Consider the following 18,794-nt stretch of genomic DNA (forward strand, 5'->3'; position numbering starts at 1 on the left):
TGTTCCCTGGATGCTGCCTGACCTGCTGTGCTGTTCCAGCAATAAAGTTTCAACTTTGATCTCCAGCATCTGCAGATCTCACTTTCTCCTCGAAGATTTCAACCTACTGCGAATCCTCTTACAAGGATGCCTTCCTTGAAGAAGCTCTCTGCCTCTCTCTACAAAGATCTAACACTCTCTGCTCATTCCTGAAGAAGGGCCTGTGCCCGAAATGTCGAATCTCCTGTTCCCTGGATGCTGCCTGACCTGCTGTGCTGTTCCAGCAATAAAGTTTCAACTTTGATCTCCAGCATCTGCAGATCTCACTTTCTCCTCGAAGATTTCAACCTACTGCGAATCCTCTTACAAGGATGCCTTCCTTGAAGAAGCTCTCTGCCTCTCTCTACAAAGATTTCAGTGAGTCCCTCTCTCACTGCACACCCCAGGTCATCTCCTCTGCCAACTCCCCTCCTCCAAGTCCCTCCTCCCTACCTTTTATCTTCTCCTGCTGAACACTCTCTGCTCATTCCTGAAGAAGGGCCTGTGCCCGAAACGTCGAATCTCCTGTTCCCTGGATGCTGCCTGACCTGCTGTGCTGTTCCAGCAATAAAGTTTCAACAACAATCATGTGGAGTGAATCAAATTGGCTGAGGAATAGCATTTATGATGCTGTTGACCACTGGAGGAGGCCAAGATGGGTTATCCACTTGGCACTTGTGGGGTTATGATTAGATTAGATTACTTACAGTGTGGAAACAGGCCCTTCGGCCCAACAAATCCACACCGACCCTTCAAAGAGCAACCCACCCAGACCCATTCCCCTCCAATCACCCCTTCACCTAACATTACAGGCAATTTAGCATGGCCATTTCACCTAACCCGCACAATTTTGGACTGTGGGAGGAAACCAGAGCACCCGCAGGAAACCCACGCAGACACAGGGAGAGTGTGCAAACTCCGCACAGTCAGTTGCCTGAGGCGGGAAATGAACCCGGGTCTCTGGCGCTGTGAGGCAGCAGTGCTAACCATTGTGCCACCGTACCGCCCATATACAAAGGGCTTCAATTAAAAATGAACCTCAGAAAAGTGCGCTCGCAAATTGGAAACACAATTGATAAGGAGCACGCCTTTCTAACATTGCTGTAACAGTAAAGACAGACCAACAGAGTTCTGGCTGTCAGTACAATATATAAACAGTTCCTTTCAAACATTTGGCTAATTCGTTATTACAGAACCCATTTTTAGCCACTAACAGTGCCCATTAACAGCTATTCACCCTCCCAGCCAGATCATTATCCACTCCTTTGTCTATCCAACTGTTCCCTCTCTTTGGGCTCTATCCCCATCTATTGTTTACTTCTTACCCCCTCCCCCCAACCCTATCTTCAGCATAGAAACTGACATTTTCCTAGCTACCATCAGTCCTGAGGAAGGTCATTCGACCGAAACATTAACTCTGATTTCTCTCCACAGATGCTGCCAGACCTGCTGAGCTTTTCCAGCAATTTGTGTTTTTGTTCCTTTCAAACTTTCATTCAGTCTGAATCTTACCTAGTGTTAGTGACAAAGAGGTAGGTACTGTATTTTTTCATGTAAACCTCAAATCGTTGAGACCAATATTTTTAGGCCAAAAGTCACTGGGTTGGCTTTTACATGGGTCACATTTTCAAGGGGTTGATGTGGGTGCGTTATTTATGCCCAAGTGAAATCCAGAAAAGACTATCACAGTGTAAACTAACAATGCTGAAAAATTCATATTTATTGTCATTTATGATCCGCTCTGCATAAAAGCTTGAATAACTAAAAACAAAACTTAAAAACTAAAAATGTTTTAGGTATTTTCTTACTAGTACTTATTGTTATTACAATGAAATCATGTCATTAACACCTTCAGGATTACACTGTGGTTTTTTTGGGACTTGATTCCCTGAATAAACTAGAAACACCTTGACATGGGGTAAATGAAAAATTGTTTTTTAGGTCAAAAATCTTGGAGTCAACTTGTGCGTAGAATCATAGAATCCCTGCAGTGTGGAAGTAGGCCATTCGGCCCATCGAGTCGATGCCAACCCTCCGAAGAGCATCCCATTCAGACCCACCCACTTACCCTATCCCCATAACCCTGCTTATCCCATGGCTAACCCATCGAGCTTGCACATCCTTGAACACTGGACAATTTAGCACAGCCAGTCCACCTAACCTGCACATCTTTGAATATTAGATCGACTTTCAGTGTATAGTAAATCCTTAGAAACATTTTCTTGTAACTCATGTCTACATATTTGTTCATTCATAGGTAATAAACTTTGCAAGTACACAGGGACCCATAGGGACCAATGCTTTCAAACAGTCTGACAACATTATCCAACAGTTCACTGTAGTTGCAGGTCACTAGTTCTGCTGTTTCAGCACTTTCACACTGCTTGATTTTTCTCTAACTGAACAATCTTTCTGTATACTTTTTCTCTTTGTCCTCCTTCTGTCAAAATTCCCACTGACAGTGGTTCTCAAAGCCTTCTTAGAATTCTGCTCACTGGCTATTCTTAACCAGGTTTCTTGATACAGTCCAAAAGCTCAACATGTTGAAATGTTAAGTCAATTTTGAAGTCAGTTTTGCTGATTCGTTTTGAAGTTCTTCCCCCTGTGTGCTGTTTCTCTCCCAAGCTAGAATTCTCATACCTTCCATTGTCGAAAGTTAAAAATCGCACAACACCAAGTTATAGTCCAACAGGTTTAAATGGAAGCACTAGCTTTCGGAGCGCCGCTCCTTCATCAGGTGGTTGTGGAAGGAGCGGCGCTCCGAAAGCTAGTGCTTCCAATTAAACCTGTTGGACTATAACTTGGTGTTGTGTGATTTTTAACTTGTACACCCCAGTCCAACACCGGCATCTCCAAATCATGACTTCCATTGTCTGTTAGTGAACTCCTGGTATATCAGGAATCTCAACATGTCTGGACCTGTCTTGCTGTAATCCACTTAGAGCCTGTAGCTGTTTGGTCAAGTGACTTATAGCAGCCAAGATTTTTAGCTTCTTGGGTTCAGTTAGAGTCAGGTTAGTTTTTAAAAAAACTATCTATAATGTCATCGAGCCTTTGCTCATGACAACAGCATGACAGACAATCCTCTTGTTAGACCCCCACTCTTGTTAACAGTGAAACTGAAGCTTTAAGCATCTTTTGAATTCACTATAATGTCCTTGCAGCTTGAGCCCCACGTTGATGTCTCTTTGCTAATGTGTCATTTTGAATGAAGTTAAATGCAGTTGGGAACTAGGCATCGATTGCCTATCAAAATGCAGTCCTTACAACTTTGGTATTGCAAATGGTTGTGAAAATTAAGCAGCATGGTGATTTGTCTCTTTGCTGAGAACACCAGGTGAGAAGACGTTTGTGACTTTAAGTCTTCCTGCAGAATTTCATACTGTTAGCCAATTCTTCTCTCACAAGGTTTCAGCTCCACAGGTATTGCTCTCCTTCCTTCTTTCTACATAATCTGGAGAAGTTACTGGTGCCACACTTGCTGGGTGTCCAGCCTCGATTGCTTCTTTCCCTCTGCCTGAACACTCTAAGAGGGCTGCAAGTTCAAAACATCTCTGTTTCAGAAACTCACGGGACTGTTCAGGAAGATAAAGCTGAAAGGTTTGGAAATTCCAAACCATGGCAGTATTAGGTGACCTTTGGCCCTGCTATGCCTGGATTTCTCAGCATCCAGAAAGCCAATGTAAATGCAGGAAATCTGTCTAGTTTGGGGCCAGAGTTGGGTCAATGAATGACATTGGTTTATAACAAAAAAACCGACGCAACTGAGTTCCCTTAATAGTTCATGTTGAAACTCATCATTAAACCATACTTACACTGTTATTTCAACTTACATGTTGCAGCTGTACAGGACATTGGTTAGGCCACTGTTGGAATATTGCATGTAATTCTGGTCTCCTTCCTATCGGAAACATGTTGTGAAACTTGAAAGATTTACAAGGATGTTGCCAGGGCTGGAGGATTTGAGCTGTAGGGAGAGGCTGAACAGGCTGGGGCTGTTTTCCCTGGAGCATCGGAGGCTGAGGGGTGACCTTATAGAGCTTTATAAAATTATGAGTGGCATGGATAGGGTAAATAGACAAAGTCTTTTCCCTGGGGTTGGAGAGTCCAGAACTAGAAGGCATAGGTTTTGGGTGAGAGGGGAAAAATATAAAAGAGACCTAAGGGGCAACGTTTTCACGCAGAGGGTGGTATGTGTATGGAATGAGCTGACAGAGGAAGTGGTGGAGGCTGGTACAATTGCAACACTTAAGAGGCATTTGGATGGGTATATGAATAGGAAGGATTTGGAGGGATATGGGCCGGGTGCTGGCAGGTGGGACTAGATTGGATTGGGATATCTAGTCGGCATGGACAGGTTGGACCGAAGGGTCTGTTTCCATGACTCTAGATTTTGAGCAATTTTTCATCTCTGACCTTGGCAGTAATAAGTCAACAGGAATTTATGGTTTTGGTCTGTAAGGCCTTGATACTAACTTTCAGCCTGATGAAGACCTTATGCTCGAAACGTCGACTCTCCTGCTCCTTGGATGCTGCCTGACCTGCTGTGCTTTTCCAGCAACACACTCTCGACTCTGACCTCCAGCATCTGCAGTCCTCACTTTCTCCAGGCTGTGGCAGGTGACAAATGATCCTCGCCACACAGAAGTGTGAGACCAAGTCTCATTTGTTTGTCCCCAGTCAGTTTCCCACCCAAAACTCGGGAAGTAGTTAAGGCTGGTAGGCAGGCAGGAATGCCAAATTGGGCAACAGGATGCATTGTGCCCTGCATTTGTAGAAGTTACCTGCTCCACCTAGCCCCACCAGTAAATTTTTTAAAAGTAAAGCTAAAAGGACTTAGCTCGCTTGGCCCAGACTCCTCTTCCTAGTAGGATTTGAATCACTGTCCAGACCTCCAATTACATCATTTATTTTAATTTGTTCATAGGATGTGAGCATTTCAGTTATTGACAATGTCTAATTGGCCTTGAGAAGGTGGTGGCGAGCCACTGCAAGCCATGTAGTGTCAGTACATTGCTTTTCTTTCTCTGCTGGTTTGATACAACTGATTGGCTTGCTATGCCACTGCAGAGGCCACTCAAATGTCCACGACATTGCTGGGTCTGGAATCACAGGTAAAGCAGGGTCAAGATGGCAGATTTCCTCCCCTGAAGGATAGTTGTGGACCGGAGAACAATCCAGTCGTTTCAGCATCATTAATAATAAGACGAGCAATTTATTCTGGAAATTCAAACTCCACCCCGCCACCCCCATTCCCCACCCCCCCAAACTGCTTCTGGCAGATACCCTTTAAAATGTGGGATCCATGGTGAGTATCTAGAATCCCTACAGTGTGGGAACAAGCCATTGGCCCATCAAATCCACACCAACCTTCCACAGGACATGCCCCACCCCAATAATTCTCCATGGCTAACTCACCTAGCCTGCATATCCCTGAGTATTGTGGGCAATTTAGCACAACCAATCCACCCTAACCTGCACATCTTTGGATTGTGGGAGGAAACCCATACAGACTCAGGGAAAACGTGCAAACTCCACACAGACAGTCTCCTGTGGCTGGAATTGAACCCAAGTCCCTGGTGCAGTGAGGCAGCAGTGCTAACCACTGAGCCACCGTGTTGCCTTTGCAGCAGCTGGCTAACTTTAACTCTGTGCCTACCAAGTTTCTGCAGGATGGACAGAGATAAAACTGTTAGTCTACGAATCTGGCCGACTTTAACAAAGTTGTGGTTAAGTCCTCTCAAAGAATCCAAGTTATGCTGAAAAAAGTTGTTTGCTGACCAAACAGTCCAATCTAGAATCTTCTCTCTTGCCATTTTAGAGCCTCAAAATGCACCCACTGAGGTGGATGGGATAAACCTGGAAGAGATTCGTGAATTTGCAAAGAATTTTAAGATCCGGCGACTGTCTCTTGGCCTGACGCAGACACAGGTTGGACAAGCACTGAGTGCTGCAGAAGGACCAGCCTACAGCCAGTCAGCAATCTGCAGGTAACACACCCACCGAGGTGCTATTTCAAACCTAGCAGGGGGAAGCAGAAGCGATATTTAACAAGGGAAAGGAAGGGTTGAGAGGAATAATTTTTATGCAAAGATTTTTTTAAAAATCACTAAAGTTGGACATTTGAAATAGCCAGAAAAAGCTGAAAAATGTTCCTTAATCGGAACTGGAGATATTTTAACATTGCTATAACTTCCTTGTTTCAGTCGGTCACTTCAATTAGCATTCTTATCAGTGAACTGAGGCCCAGTCCAACAGACTGCACAGAAAGCAGCACAGATAGCACCCATTGCTATCCTCAACGTTAAGCTTCAGCTTCTCCGCAAAGCGATATGTTAGGAGGTTTTGACTTCTTAATAGATCACTTGGGTTAAGCTCCGACTCAGCTGAGATGCACAGACAAGAAATATCTCACGTTTGATTCCTGGGGCAGGATTTTCCCTGCAGACATCTCAACCCAGCCCCGTGGTCAGGCTCGAATGGAGTGAGAACCCTGCACTGTTTGGGGGCCTAGCTGTGATTTTCCCCAAATTGGCCCAATTAGAGAGCCGGATCTAATAAGGAAAGGCAGGTAGGCTTTTGAAGCTGGACAGCCAATAAGAGAGTTGGAAGAAGCAGCAGATAACTGAGAGAAAGGGTGTCTCAAATTTGAAATTTAAAATGAGAAACCGATCAAGCAGCTGTGAGTACGCATGCTTGAGATGTGAGCATCACTGGCTGAGTCAGTATTCTTGCCCATCCCTAATTGCCCTCAGAAAGATGACGGTGAATTGCAATATCGAACCATTAAAGCTGAACAAATCGATACCACTCAATAGCTTGCATGGCCATTTCAGAGGGCCGTTAAGAGTCTTGAGTCACATGTAGGTCAGACCAGGTTAGGGCAGCAGTTTCCTCCCTCAAAGGACATCAGTGAAGCAGAAGGGTTTTCACAGCAATTAAGTAATTTGCCAATTACTAAAGCTAGCTTTTCATTCCAGATTATTTTCATCAACTCAGTTTAAATTCCTGAACAGCCGTAATGGAATTGACTGCATATATTCAGATCACCTTCCACCTTACTATTCATCTAGTAATACAGCCACCAACTAACAACCTCTGTGCGACATATATCCCATTTATATGTTCAAGTTATTTAAAACTAAGTAGGAATTAGCAACGGGATGAAAATCTAAATACTAGATTAGACTTTCCAGCAGCAGTCTTACCTACACTCAGCGTCTGGGCAGGTCGTGGTGCTGCAGCAATAGGTGGACATGGTTTTCCTGTGTCCACTTTCATTGAAAGCTGATTTTTTTTTAGCCACTTTTTTTCTCTCTGTATTTAATTTTTATGGAACCACCAAAGTTTTCATCATCTGCCTTTGCATTGCGTACCCTCCTCTTCCATTCTAATGGAGAATACCCCTCGATCTGTTTTTATGGAACAAATCAAGAGCCAATGAAAAGTAGTGAGGCAGCACAGAGGATGTATGGCAACCACCTATATCCCTACTTCAGAAATAACATGGCAAAGTGGACTTAACTTCACTTGACCCAGGGAGAGTGCTTGCAAAGGCAGGCTCCCCTTCACATGAAGTCCGGCTAGGTCAGATGTCGGAACTCCATTTCATGTCGGTCACTGCACAAGAGCCATAGCAATCCAAAACACTTCCCCTGAAGACATGGTAACACTGGTACTACGCAAAATAACTCCCAAAGCTGCTCAACTGTTGTTAAAAACCCAGCTAGTTCACTCACAATTGAGGGAAAGAAGCTGCCGGCCCTACCCAGTGTGGGCGACATGTGATTGTAGTCCTGTGCCACGTGATTGATTTTTAATGTCCTCCAAAGTGGCCTGGCAGGTCAGTGCCTAGTACAATACGCACAACATTCTTTTAACAACAAGGGATGGGCAAAAGGGGCATTTGTTCATGTCAAACACATCCTCTAAACCGTTTTTTTATTTATAAAAAGGCTCGTCAAATGTGTACAAGTGCATTAAGCACATCAGAGATTATGCTGGAGTTATAAATCACATCCACATATTCATTGACAATTAACAATAGCCTGACAGGACACTGCCATTTTGCCAAATTTATAGCGTGACACGATTTCCCAGGGAGATTGTGCCCTCACAGCCATTGAAGACTCGAGATCACTGCTATCACCTCTGTAAACATCAAGGACTCCACTGGTCGGCTGTCTGACTTCGTTGCAACAAGTACCATGCCTCGTGCAGTCAAATGCTCCCTCTCCTGCAAGTTGCCACAATGCCATCATTCTCAAGGTAGTCCAGTGTGCCAACATTTTGTCACCCAGCAGGTGGCGGTGTGCCTCCTGGGAGACCAAGGTTACCCTTTTGAGGCATAGCTAATGACTGTGTGCTTTCCACCAGGTCATTAGCTGAGCAGCAGTGTAACAAGGTCCATTTATCTCCAGTCACCATGAAACTATTTTGAGGTGTAATGGTTCTGCCTGAAATGCAAAAATCAATAACACAAATGGGTGCAGGAATGGTTGTGTGCAATTAATCCACTTCCAATGCTGGCAGCAGACAAGGCTCATTTATATGGCTGCAGCATTCAGTCAGTGCTAGGTGTGCTGTTGCATGGCTAGTCTGTCTAACAGGAGATGTAAAGTTGTGAGAGACTAGCACAAGTTCGCTTTTGATATATGACTACTCGTATCTCTGAAAGGGAAGGTGCCTTTTGACTGGAGCGGATGCTAGAAATGGGTGGGAAAGAGTGTCTGGTGTTTGACTTGCAAGACCTGTGACTATGATGAGGCAGGTGAGAGAGTGGTCTCTGCAATGCAGCACTGGAGATCTTGGTGCAAGAGGTAGACTGGAAAGGAGAGACTCTCTATCCGTAGAGGATCAAGACACCCTCCAGACCAACACTGCGAATGCAGCTGGAGCAAATAGCCTTTGCCGTCAGTGCCTGTATTTTACTCCCAAGGACCTGGATACAGCGCTGTGGGAAGTTCATTAAATTCCATATCCGAACACATGCAGCACTCGCATCAGACAATGCTCGATGCACCACATTCCCATCACTCACCTCGCAACAAACTCTATCAATCAGGTCTTATACTGAAGAGTCATAACTTCACCTCGCCCTCGCACGAGGCTCACACCTACATCTTACACACTTCTGCCTATTCAGCAGTAACAGGCACATTGGACCAGATTCACTGATACAGTTCCGTCTCTTCATCAGGTCAAGAGCATTCACAACCGAAGATAGCAGGAACTACCCAGTGGAGGACAGACACTGCACATCTTCTCCCCAATATGGAGAAGGAGCCATAACTAAGGCCCGAACCAGCAGTGGGAATGAAAGCACCAAGTATGATGGTATGCTCATTGCCAATTGTCATCCATACATACCACTCCCCCCTTCATCCCATAGTTATTCCTTATTGGCACGCTGCAAGTGATGTAAGTGTGTACCTCTTTGTTTCCATCTCCCAACACCTTCGCAATCCAACCCTTTTGTCTTTCTCCTTTCAGATGCCCAAGAACTGACACCTGGCTGGGCAGTGGCAGAAGGAAAAGAAGTGGAAGAGCAAGAAGACAGTGCTGAAGGTGAAGCACTGACACTCACTCACCCACTCACAGCACCAGCTCAGATACAGACATTACACAGAGAGCTTAGAGGTGGGAGCTGCACGTGCTGAAAGCTGGGGTTTGAATAACCTGCAGATAGAGTGAGGTGAAAGGACAGGGTAGCTGCCAGCTCACCGGAGGGCAGGTTTGTGCGTGCTCTGTGATCTGGAGGACTCAGATGAGGACTTCACTGGGGTGACACACAGAAAATGGTTGATGCAAACGTGCACAGAAATGCTTGGTGCATTGACATGCCAATCACAGAGTCTGTAGCTGTCAAGGGCATGGGGTCCAATGACAACCTTGCATAGGGCTCTGCATATGGCTTGGAGCCCACTGTTTCTAGCATGGAAGCGGTTACAATCTCCACAGTGGACCCAACCGTGCTGCAGCATCTGGTGGCTGATGCCAACAACTTCCACTACAGCAGAGACAGACGCTGTTCAGTCTGTAAGTGCCATGATGGATGATCAGAGTGGAGTCGTGTAAGTTCAGCATGTTGCCATTGCAAACTCAATGTGCTGTTGCCAGAGCTGCAGATAACCTGTGCTGTAAGGAGCTTGCAGGTCCTCACCATGCTCTAGCAACCTGGCCTCCTGCGTAACACTTGGATTGCTGAGGTGCCACGACAGGGGAGTTGCTGTGGCTTCTTGGAGCACAAACCTGCTAGTCCTCTCTTGGGGGTGACAGCATTCCTACTCGCAGCCCTGCAATCCGAAACCAGGCCCAGTGGAATCTGGTCCAGCTGTGGACTGGTTTGTGGACATCCTGCAAGGCCAACAGTGGTCTGCCCGCAGTGAAAATGCACTGTCTTCCACCAGTCATGCTGCAGCCCATGCTGCAGTTACACTGGTGTGGGTCTCTGCTCCTACAAGACAAATATTGAGAGTGAATAGTTGATGTCGGATGGTTTGTTTGATAAAAGTTGGTTTTACTTGATTGCTTTGGACAACTTTTGTCCTAGCACTGTGCCCAAAAGAACACAGTGATCATCAGTAATAGAGGGAAGGCAACATGTGACGCTTGTGGTGAAAGGGCAATTGCTGTTGTACGCACTGTATTGCAGTTGGATGAATCGATTGGCAAGAGCCTCGCTTGAAAGGAATTGGTTCCCTCCTCTTTTCCTCTTGTTCCTCATCTTCCTCCTCTTCTTCCCCCTCTTCTTCCCCTCCTTTCTCACTTAATGGTAAGGTCCTAGGGAGTGTTGCTGAACAAAGAGACCTTGGAGTGCAGGTTCATAGCTCCTTGAAAGTGGAGTCGCAGGTAGATAGGATAGTGAAGAAGGCGTTTGGTATGCTTTCCTTTATTGGTCAGAGTATTGAGTACAGGAGTTGGGAGGTCATGTTGCCGCTGTACAGGATATTGGTTAGGCCACTGTTGGAATATTGCGTGCAATTCTGGTCTCCTTCCTATCGGAAAGATGTTGTGAAACTTGAAAGGGTTCAGAAAAAATTTACAAGCATGTTGCCAGGGTTGGAGGACCTGAGCTACAGGGAGAGGCTAAACAGGCTGGGCTGTTTTCCCTGGAACGTCGGAGGTTGAGGGGTGACCTTATAGAGGTTTACAAAATTATGAGGCCAGAGGATGTGGTGGAGGCTGGTACAATTGTAACATTTAAGAGGCATTTGGAGGGGTATATGAATAGCAAGGGTTTGGAGGGATATGGGCCGGGTGCTGGCAGGTGGGATTAGATTGGGTTGGGATATCTGGTCGGCATGGACGGGTTGGACCGAAGAGTCTGTTTCCATGCTGTACATCTCTATGACTCTATGACTCTATTCTTGCCAGCTGCTCACACGGTGACAAGAGCTGTTCCCTTGTGATGGCAGAGCTGTAGAGGCTACAATCCCTGATAAACCATGATACATACTGTGCTTCGTACTGCAGGGTTCCTCCAGAACAGACCAGGCAGTGGCAGCATTGCTGAGACACCTCAGTAGCCTGCTCGACCACATTTAGTGTTAACAACATGGCTCTTACAAAAGGTAATACTTTGACCATGTGACTCGTGCCTCTGCTACACACGTGTGCTTGGTTTGTGCAGCAGAGGCACGAGTCACATGGTCAAAGTATTACCTTTTGTCATACAATGGCTATCCTCTGATTCTTCAAGTTGCCTCAAATGCTTATGGTCCAGTGGACTGGTGCCGAATGAATTCATGACTTCTGCTGTCAGGCATTGACCGACATGTTACTTTAAGGATGGCCACACATTGGTTACATGTTGAGGCAGTGGACACGACTGCGGTTGCAGTTCCTCTCTGGATTTACATGCTTGCATCCACAGTCAGTGGCACTTCGCACCATGTGGAAGCCTGGCGAAGCCACATGCCCACTTTGCCTGCTTCCCCCTGGCATTAGAGAACGCAATTAGTTAGTCTCTGTTTGTGTACAGGGTGTCAGTGACCTGCGATTCTCCTGCTCCTTGGATGCTGCCTGACCTGCTGCGCTTTTCCAGCAACACATTTTTCAGCTCTGATCTCCAGCATCTGCAGTCCTCGCTTTCTCCGTGTCAGTGACCTCCCTTACACAACAGTGGACAGTGAGTTGTAAGTTGTTGGAGATGTCACTTGTTCCAGGGACTCTCATCTAAAACATTCAAAGCCATGGTCATTTTTTTGCAGCTACAGGCAGCGTTGCCCTTGCTCAGCTCTGAGACTACAGATCTGCCAACAACAGACAGCAGATTTCCGAGCACCTCCCCAGTGAAATAGAAACAGTGGCCACATTGTTCCCGGCTGAGGCTGAAATTGGAGAATTGTTCCGTAAAGGCCCTGGGTCAATGCAGTCAGGTGCTGAATGCATTTCTTTCCCTCTTCCTGCTCCCATTCCATGCAGCTTGTCCTCCTTGCTGTCATCCAGTCTCATTCTTCCTGTCATTCTGCAGGGCAAGGACACCATCCTGGCTGGGAAATAGTAACACAGTTCCTTCATTGTCTCCAGTCAGAATCCTGGGACTGGAAGTTAGTGTCGGGAGTGGGACTCTTGGCGTCAGGACAAGGTTTCCACCATCTGACCACTCCTTATAAACTTCATCAAGTTTAAGCAGCAATACAGTCCAACAGATACATCTACTAACTCACCAACAGTTCGAGAAACCATTTGGCAATGAACCTGAAAGTGATTGTCATTTGTTTGTGGCAAGTGATTGTTGCTTTGCAGGCCAACCTTTGTTGCCCCTTGAGAAGGTGATGGTGAGCTGCCTTACTGAACTACTACAGTCCTTAGGGTATAGGTACACCCAGACTGCTGAGAGGGAGGAAGTTCCAGGATTTTGACCCACAAACACTGAAAGAACATATATTTCAAAAGTCATAGATGGTGAGTGGCTTTGAGGGGAACTTGCAGGGGGTGGTGTTCCCATGTATCTACTGCCCTTGTCCTTCCAGGTGGGAGAGGTGTGTAAAAGGAGCTTCGACAAGTGCATATCGTAGAAGGTATACTGTTGCCATGGTGCATAGATGGTGTTAGGTGTGATTGTTGAAGGTGTTTGAGGGTATCAAGCAGGTTGCTTTGTCCTGGATGGTGTCGTGCTTCTTGAGTGTTGTCGGAGCTGTCCCCATCCAGGGGCAAGTGGGGAGTATTCCCTCACCCTCCTGACTTGTGCCTTGTATATAGATGGTGGGCAGGCTTTGAGGAGTCAGGAGGTGTGCTACAGGATTCCTAGCCTCTGACCTATTCCTATAGGTAATGTATTTATGTGCTTGGTACAGTTCGGTTTATGGTCAAAGGTGGTCCCCAGGGTGGTACTGACATTTGAATGCCAATGGGAGGTTATTAGGCATTCCTTTATCAGAAATGAGCATGACTTGACACTTACTGCACAAACAATGTTACTTGCCAGGTTTTGCTGCACAGTCTATTTCTGTACATGAGGACTTAGAAATGGTCGTGAATATTGTACAATCATCAATGAACATCCCCACTTCTTTATTTTTTTTTTTTTTGACAACTACCTTAGTCCCCTTTTTTTTTCTTTTTTTCCCCCACACTACCACCTAAGTGCGGTAGTGCTTATTATATTTGTTTTTCCCCAGCACCCATGGTGTGTGTGTGCGCGCAGGTGTGAGACACAGTGAAAGACACAAAGTGCACGAATCTTTATTCAATTTCCACCACCAGGAAGATAGGAAAACACCCGGGTGGCCAGTGACAAACACTGCCCTTCACATCAAAGGGCAGTGCTGTGTGATCAAAACAGTGAGGGGGAGGGTAGGGAACATCCCCACTTCTGAATGTAGATGGACGGAAGGTCATTGATGAAGCAGTTGACAGCCCGTTGTAATCCCCGCCCCCGCCACCCAGCACAACAGCGATCAGGACGGCCTACCCACCTTCTGGCTTCCCGAACCACCCTTTGCACCTTCCGACCACCTCTAGGACAGCCTGCCCCGGTATCTGCCCAGGATGATAGCGCTGAGGACAGTCTACTGGCCTTCTGGCTCTCAATCTGCCCCTACGTACTATCGGGCTTTCACCCACCCTGACGTGCCATCCGGCCTGTGGACTGCCATGACACCTTCCGGCCACCTCTAGGACAGCCTGTCGCCTTCCCCTGGATGATAGCGTGCAGGGCAGCCCACAAGCCTTCCGGATCTCAGCCTGCCCCCATGTGCCTTCTGGCTCTCGGCTGCTCTGACACACCTTCTGACCACCTCTAGGACAGCCTATCCCGATTACCCCCCTTGGGACGACAGCGCTAAGAATGGCCTACCAACCTTCTGGCTCTCGGGGCGACTGGCATCAGGGTGGCTTACCCACCCTCCAGCTTTTGGGATAGCCTACCAACCTTCAGGTTCACAGGATGGCCTACCCACCCGCTGGGTCTTAGGGTGACAGCTTTCAGGACGACCTATGGGCCTCCCAGCTCACAGTAAGGCCTGCCACACCCAGGGACACACAAGACAGTGCAGGTGATGACCCCAACAAACCACATGACAGTTAATTATCAACAAACAGAGTCCTTTCTGGTAGACAGAGTCTAATACTATAAACAGTTCTCTTCAAAATGTAGAGTCCATTCCCAGGAACAGAGTCCACTCCAGTATACAAAGTGCATTGTCAGATATAGAGTCCACTCCAATCTGCAGAGTCCATTGCCAAAAAGCAGTGTCCACAACTGAGGGCAGAGTCCAATCCCGAAGGCAGTAAATGCACAGCACACAGGTGTTCAGTCTCCATAGAGAACCAGGCCCACTTACAGGAACACAGTACCTTGTGAAGTTGCAGTTAACTCGCAGGGGTTTGGTCCACTCCTGAAGGCAGAGTCCACCCCAGGATGCAGCAAATGCTCACCTCCCAGCACACACACAGGTGTTCAGTCTTTACAGAGTCCACCCACAAAGGGCCAGGCCTACTCACACAGTAACAGCTCATCTGGAAAGGTGTATTTTCTCACAGAGGCTCAGTTGAACACCAAAGAACTCTAACACGTTGACTGTGACGATCAGGCAGTTTAGAAATCAGTCCTCAATAATAAAAAAAAACGGAATACCAGTACATAGCTGGCTTTGTAAACCAGCCAGTTTTGGAATCAGGTTCCCCAAAACACATAAACCAACAGCATCAGTACACACTGGATGGGGGCAGCCAGCTCAGAGTCAGTCCCCTCCCTGACACAAATGGAGAGTCCTTGACACTGATCCAGCTCTGAGTGAATAGAACCTCGAACACTTCTGTTTACTTTTTTAGAGAGTGCACAGAACCTCTGACTCTCCTGTTTTTTTTCTTTTTTCTGTTTTTTTTTCTTTTATTTCTCAATTACCCCCACACTACCGCCTAACTGCAGTAGTGCTTATATTTTCCCCCGCACCCATGATGTGTGTGTGCAGGTGTGAGACACAATGAGAGACACAAGGTGCACGAATCTTTATTCAATTTCCACCACCAGGAAGAAAGGAAACACCCAAGTGGCCAATGACAAGCAGTGCCCTTCACATCAAAGGGGACACTTCTGTTTGTTTTATTTATTTATTTTTTATTTTTTCTTTGACTGTATGGAGCGAGAGAGAGAGTCTGAGGTGTCACTCTAACAAAAGCAAAAAACTAAAAATGTTGGAAATCTGAAATAAAAACAGAAAGTACTGGACAAATCCAGCAGGTCTGATCGCAGTTGCTTCTTCAGAACTGCATGAATTTGTTTTACTGACACCCTGCCCTTCCTCTGCCACCTAAACCCACATCCCAACAACTCCTCGGACACCTTCCCCATCTCTGCTTGACCTGACATTGGCTCCACAGGACCTGACACTCAATCCTGCTACACCTGAGTGAAATAACTCTACGGAGGCTGGTATCCCATCACCAAATCACCCTGTACACGTAGAACATCCTTGACACTGATCCAGCTTCCTCAGGACCAGTTCTCAGAGTGAACAGGATGTCTGACACTCCTGTTCTTGTTTTTTTTTGACACTCCTATTTTTTTTCTTTTACCCCCATACTCCCGCCTAACTGCAGTAGTGCTTATTTTTCCCCCAGCACCCATGTTGTGTGTGTGCAGGTGTGAGACACAGTGAGAGACACAAGGTGCACGAATCTTTATTCCGTTTCCACCACCAGGAAGAAAGGAAACACCCAAGTGGCCAGTGACAAGCACTGCCCTTCACATCAAAGGGGACACTTCTGTTTATTTTTTCTGAGCTGCAAGCTACATGAGATTGCTTCAAGTGATGAGTGTTTAATGGCTGCCACAGATTGCACGCAAAGGTATTTACTGTATTCTGTGCAGGCAGTGAGATTACCTCTTCCTGCACTCAATGCAGGCATAGCTTCTCTAGTGTATGTGGGTGTCTGTGGTTAAGATGCTTTAACTAGTTTTTTAAATTCACGACATAAGATCGAAGTTACAACTACTCTATTCAAGTCGCAAGTTGCCTTCTGGGCAGACTTCTGTTGAGAATACTAGTGCACTAAGAGTGCAATTGCATTTCTCCAAACAGAGATTATATGGTGTTCCATTAATAGAAACATAACACAAAAACAGTTTGGCTATTTCTGATTACCAAGTCTTCAGGAATGATACCTGAAATAACTCCAGAGGCCGGTATCCCGTTACCAAGTCACTCTTTACTGAGATGTAGAGAGTCCTTGATAGTAATCCAACCCTAACAGAGCCAGCTCTCAGAGTGAGCAGGCTCACACTGACACTCCTGTTTTTTTTTTTACCAACAGTAACAGTAACACACTGACTATAGCACCAGCCAGCACAGAGTCAGTCTCCTGACACAAATCGAGTGTACTTGAGACTGATCCAGCTCTCTCAGAGTGAGCAGAACCTCTGACACTCCTGCTTTTTTTATACTCCTGTTCTTTTTTTTTGTTGATTTTTTTTCTTTTTCTTTCCTTTCTTCTTTTTTTCCCCCACACTACCGCCTAACTGTGGTAGTGCTTATTTTTTCCCCATCACCCATGTTGTGTGTGTGCAGGTGTGAGACACAGTGAGAGACACAGGGTGTACAAATCTTTATTCAATTTCCACCACCAGGAAGATAGGAAAACACCCAAGTGGCCAGTGACAAGTAGTGCCCTTCACAAAAGGCAATGCTGTGTGATCAAACAGTGGAGAGGAGGGCAGGGATTAAATCAAAATAGAGTTAGAAGGGGAAATAATACACTCCACTCCCTGCGGCGCCCACCTCTCCCTGACACTTCTGTTTATTTTTTTTCTTTTGGAGAGTCCTTGACACTGACCCAGCTCCCTCAGAGTCAGCTCTCAGAGTGAACATTACCTCTGACACTCCTGTTTTTTCTCTCTTTTTTGCCTTTTTTTTACAGGATTTATGACACTCCTGAATTTATTTTTAATATAGCCCCCACACTACCGCCTAACTACAGTAGTGCTTATTTTTCCCCAGCACCCATGGTGTGTGTGTGCAGGTGTGTGAGACGGTGAGGAACATTTCTGTTTATTTTTTTTTTCCTTTTTTTTTAGGCCCAGGAGCAGACCCCTCTCAGTCTTCATTTTTTTTATATATTTTTTTTTTCTCCAACACTACCGCCTAACTGCGGTATTATTTTTTTTTCCCCAGCACCCATGGTGTGTGTGTGCAGGTGTGATACGCAGTGAAAGACACAAAGTGCACGAATCTTTATTCAATTTCCACCACCAGGAAGATAGGAAAACACCCGAGTGGCCAGTGACAAACACTGCCCTTCACATCAAAGGGCAGTGCTGTGTGATCAAAACAGTGAAGGGGAGGGTAGGGACTAAATCAGAATAGAGTTAGAGGGAGAAATAATGCACTCCACTCCCCGCGGCACCCACCTCTCCCTGAACAACTCCAGGGTGTTGGTGGACACCGCGTGCTCCTTCTCCAAGGACACCCGGGCTCTAACGTAACCGCGGAAGAGGGGCAGGCAGTCGGCCGACACTTCTGTTTATTTTTTTTTTAAAACTATGGGCAATTTAGCGTGGCCAGTTCACCTAACCTGCACATTTTTGGACTGTGGAAGGAAACCAGAGCAGCCGGAGGAAACCCACACAGACACGGGGAGAACGTGCAAACTCCACACAGTCAGTCACCTGAGGCAGGAATTGAACCTGGGTCTCTGGCGCTGTGAGGCAGCAGTGCTAACCACTGTGCCACCGTGCCAACACTTCTGTTTATTTTTTTTCATTTTTTTTTTTAACCTGGGCTCTAATGTAACCGCGGAATCTTCTGGTTTTTTTTTTTCTTCTTTTTTCCCGCACTACCACCTACGTGCGGTAGTGCTTATTTTATCCCCAGCACCCATGGTGTGTGTGTATACGTGTGAGACACAGTGAAAGACACAAAGTGCACGAATCTTTATTCAAATTCCACCACCAGGAAGATAGGAAAACACCCGGGTGGCCAGTGACAAACACTGCCCTTCACATCAGAGGGCAGTGCTGTGTGATCAAAACAGTGAAGGGGACGGGAGGGACTAAATCAAAATAGAGTTGGAGGGAGAAATAATGCACTCCAATCCCAACACTCATGCTAATTTTTTTTTAAGGGGGAGATCTCCTGTTTATTTTATTTTTTTTTTCTCCTTTTTTTTCCCCCCTTTCTTTTTTAACCCCCGCACTACCACCTAAGTGTGGTAGTGCTTATTTTATCCCCAGCACCCATAGTGTGTGTGTGCAGGTGTGAGACACAGTGAAAGACACAAAGTGCACAAATCTTTATTCAAATTCCACCACCAGGAAGACAGGAAAACACCCG

General features: G+C 46.2%; 1 protein-coding gene across 14 annotated transcripts in view; it reads left to right on the forward strand.

The window, feature by feature from the left end:
* The window catches only part of pou6f1 (POU class 6 homeobox 1), a 139,223-nt gene that overhangs the window by 99,308 nt on the left and 21,121 nt on the right, over window positions 1-18,794 (forward strand). For 9 of the 14 annotated variants that reach the window (XM_043682028.1, XM_043682029.1, XM_043682042.1 and 6 more), the window contains one exon: window positions 5,840-6,008. In XM_043682028.1, coding sequence (XP_043537963.1) covers window positions 5,840-6,008 — 169 coding nt within the window. Of the gene's footprint in view, window positions 1-5,839; window positions 6,009-9,217; window positions 9,355-9,510; window positions 9,787-18,794 lie in introns of those variants that run through there. The other 5 variants (XM_043682037.1, XM_043682035.1, XM_043682039.1 and 2 more) reach the window with 3 other exon arrangements.

The sequence above is a fragment of the Chiloscyllium plagiosum genome, chromosome 43 (genome assembly GCF_004010195.1).
Source record: "Chiloscyllium plagiosum isolate BGI_BamShark_2017 chromosome 43, ASM401019v2, whole genome shotgun sequence".
Taxonomy (NCBI): Eukaryota; Metazoa; Chordata; class Chondrichthyes; order Orectolobiformes; family Hemiscylliidae; genus Chiloscyllium; species Chiloscyllium plagiosum.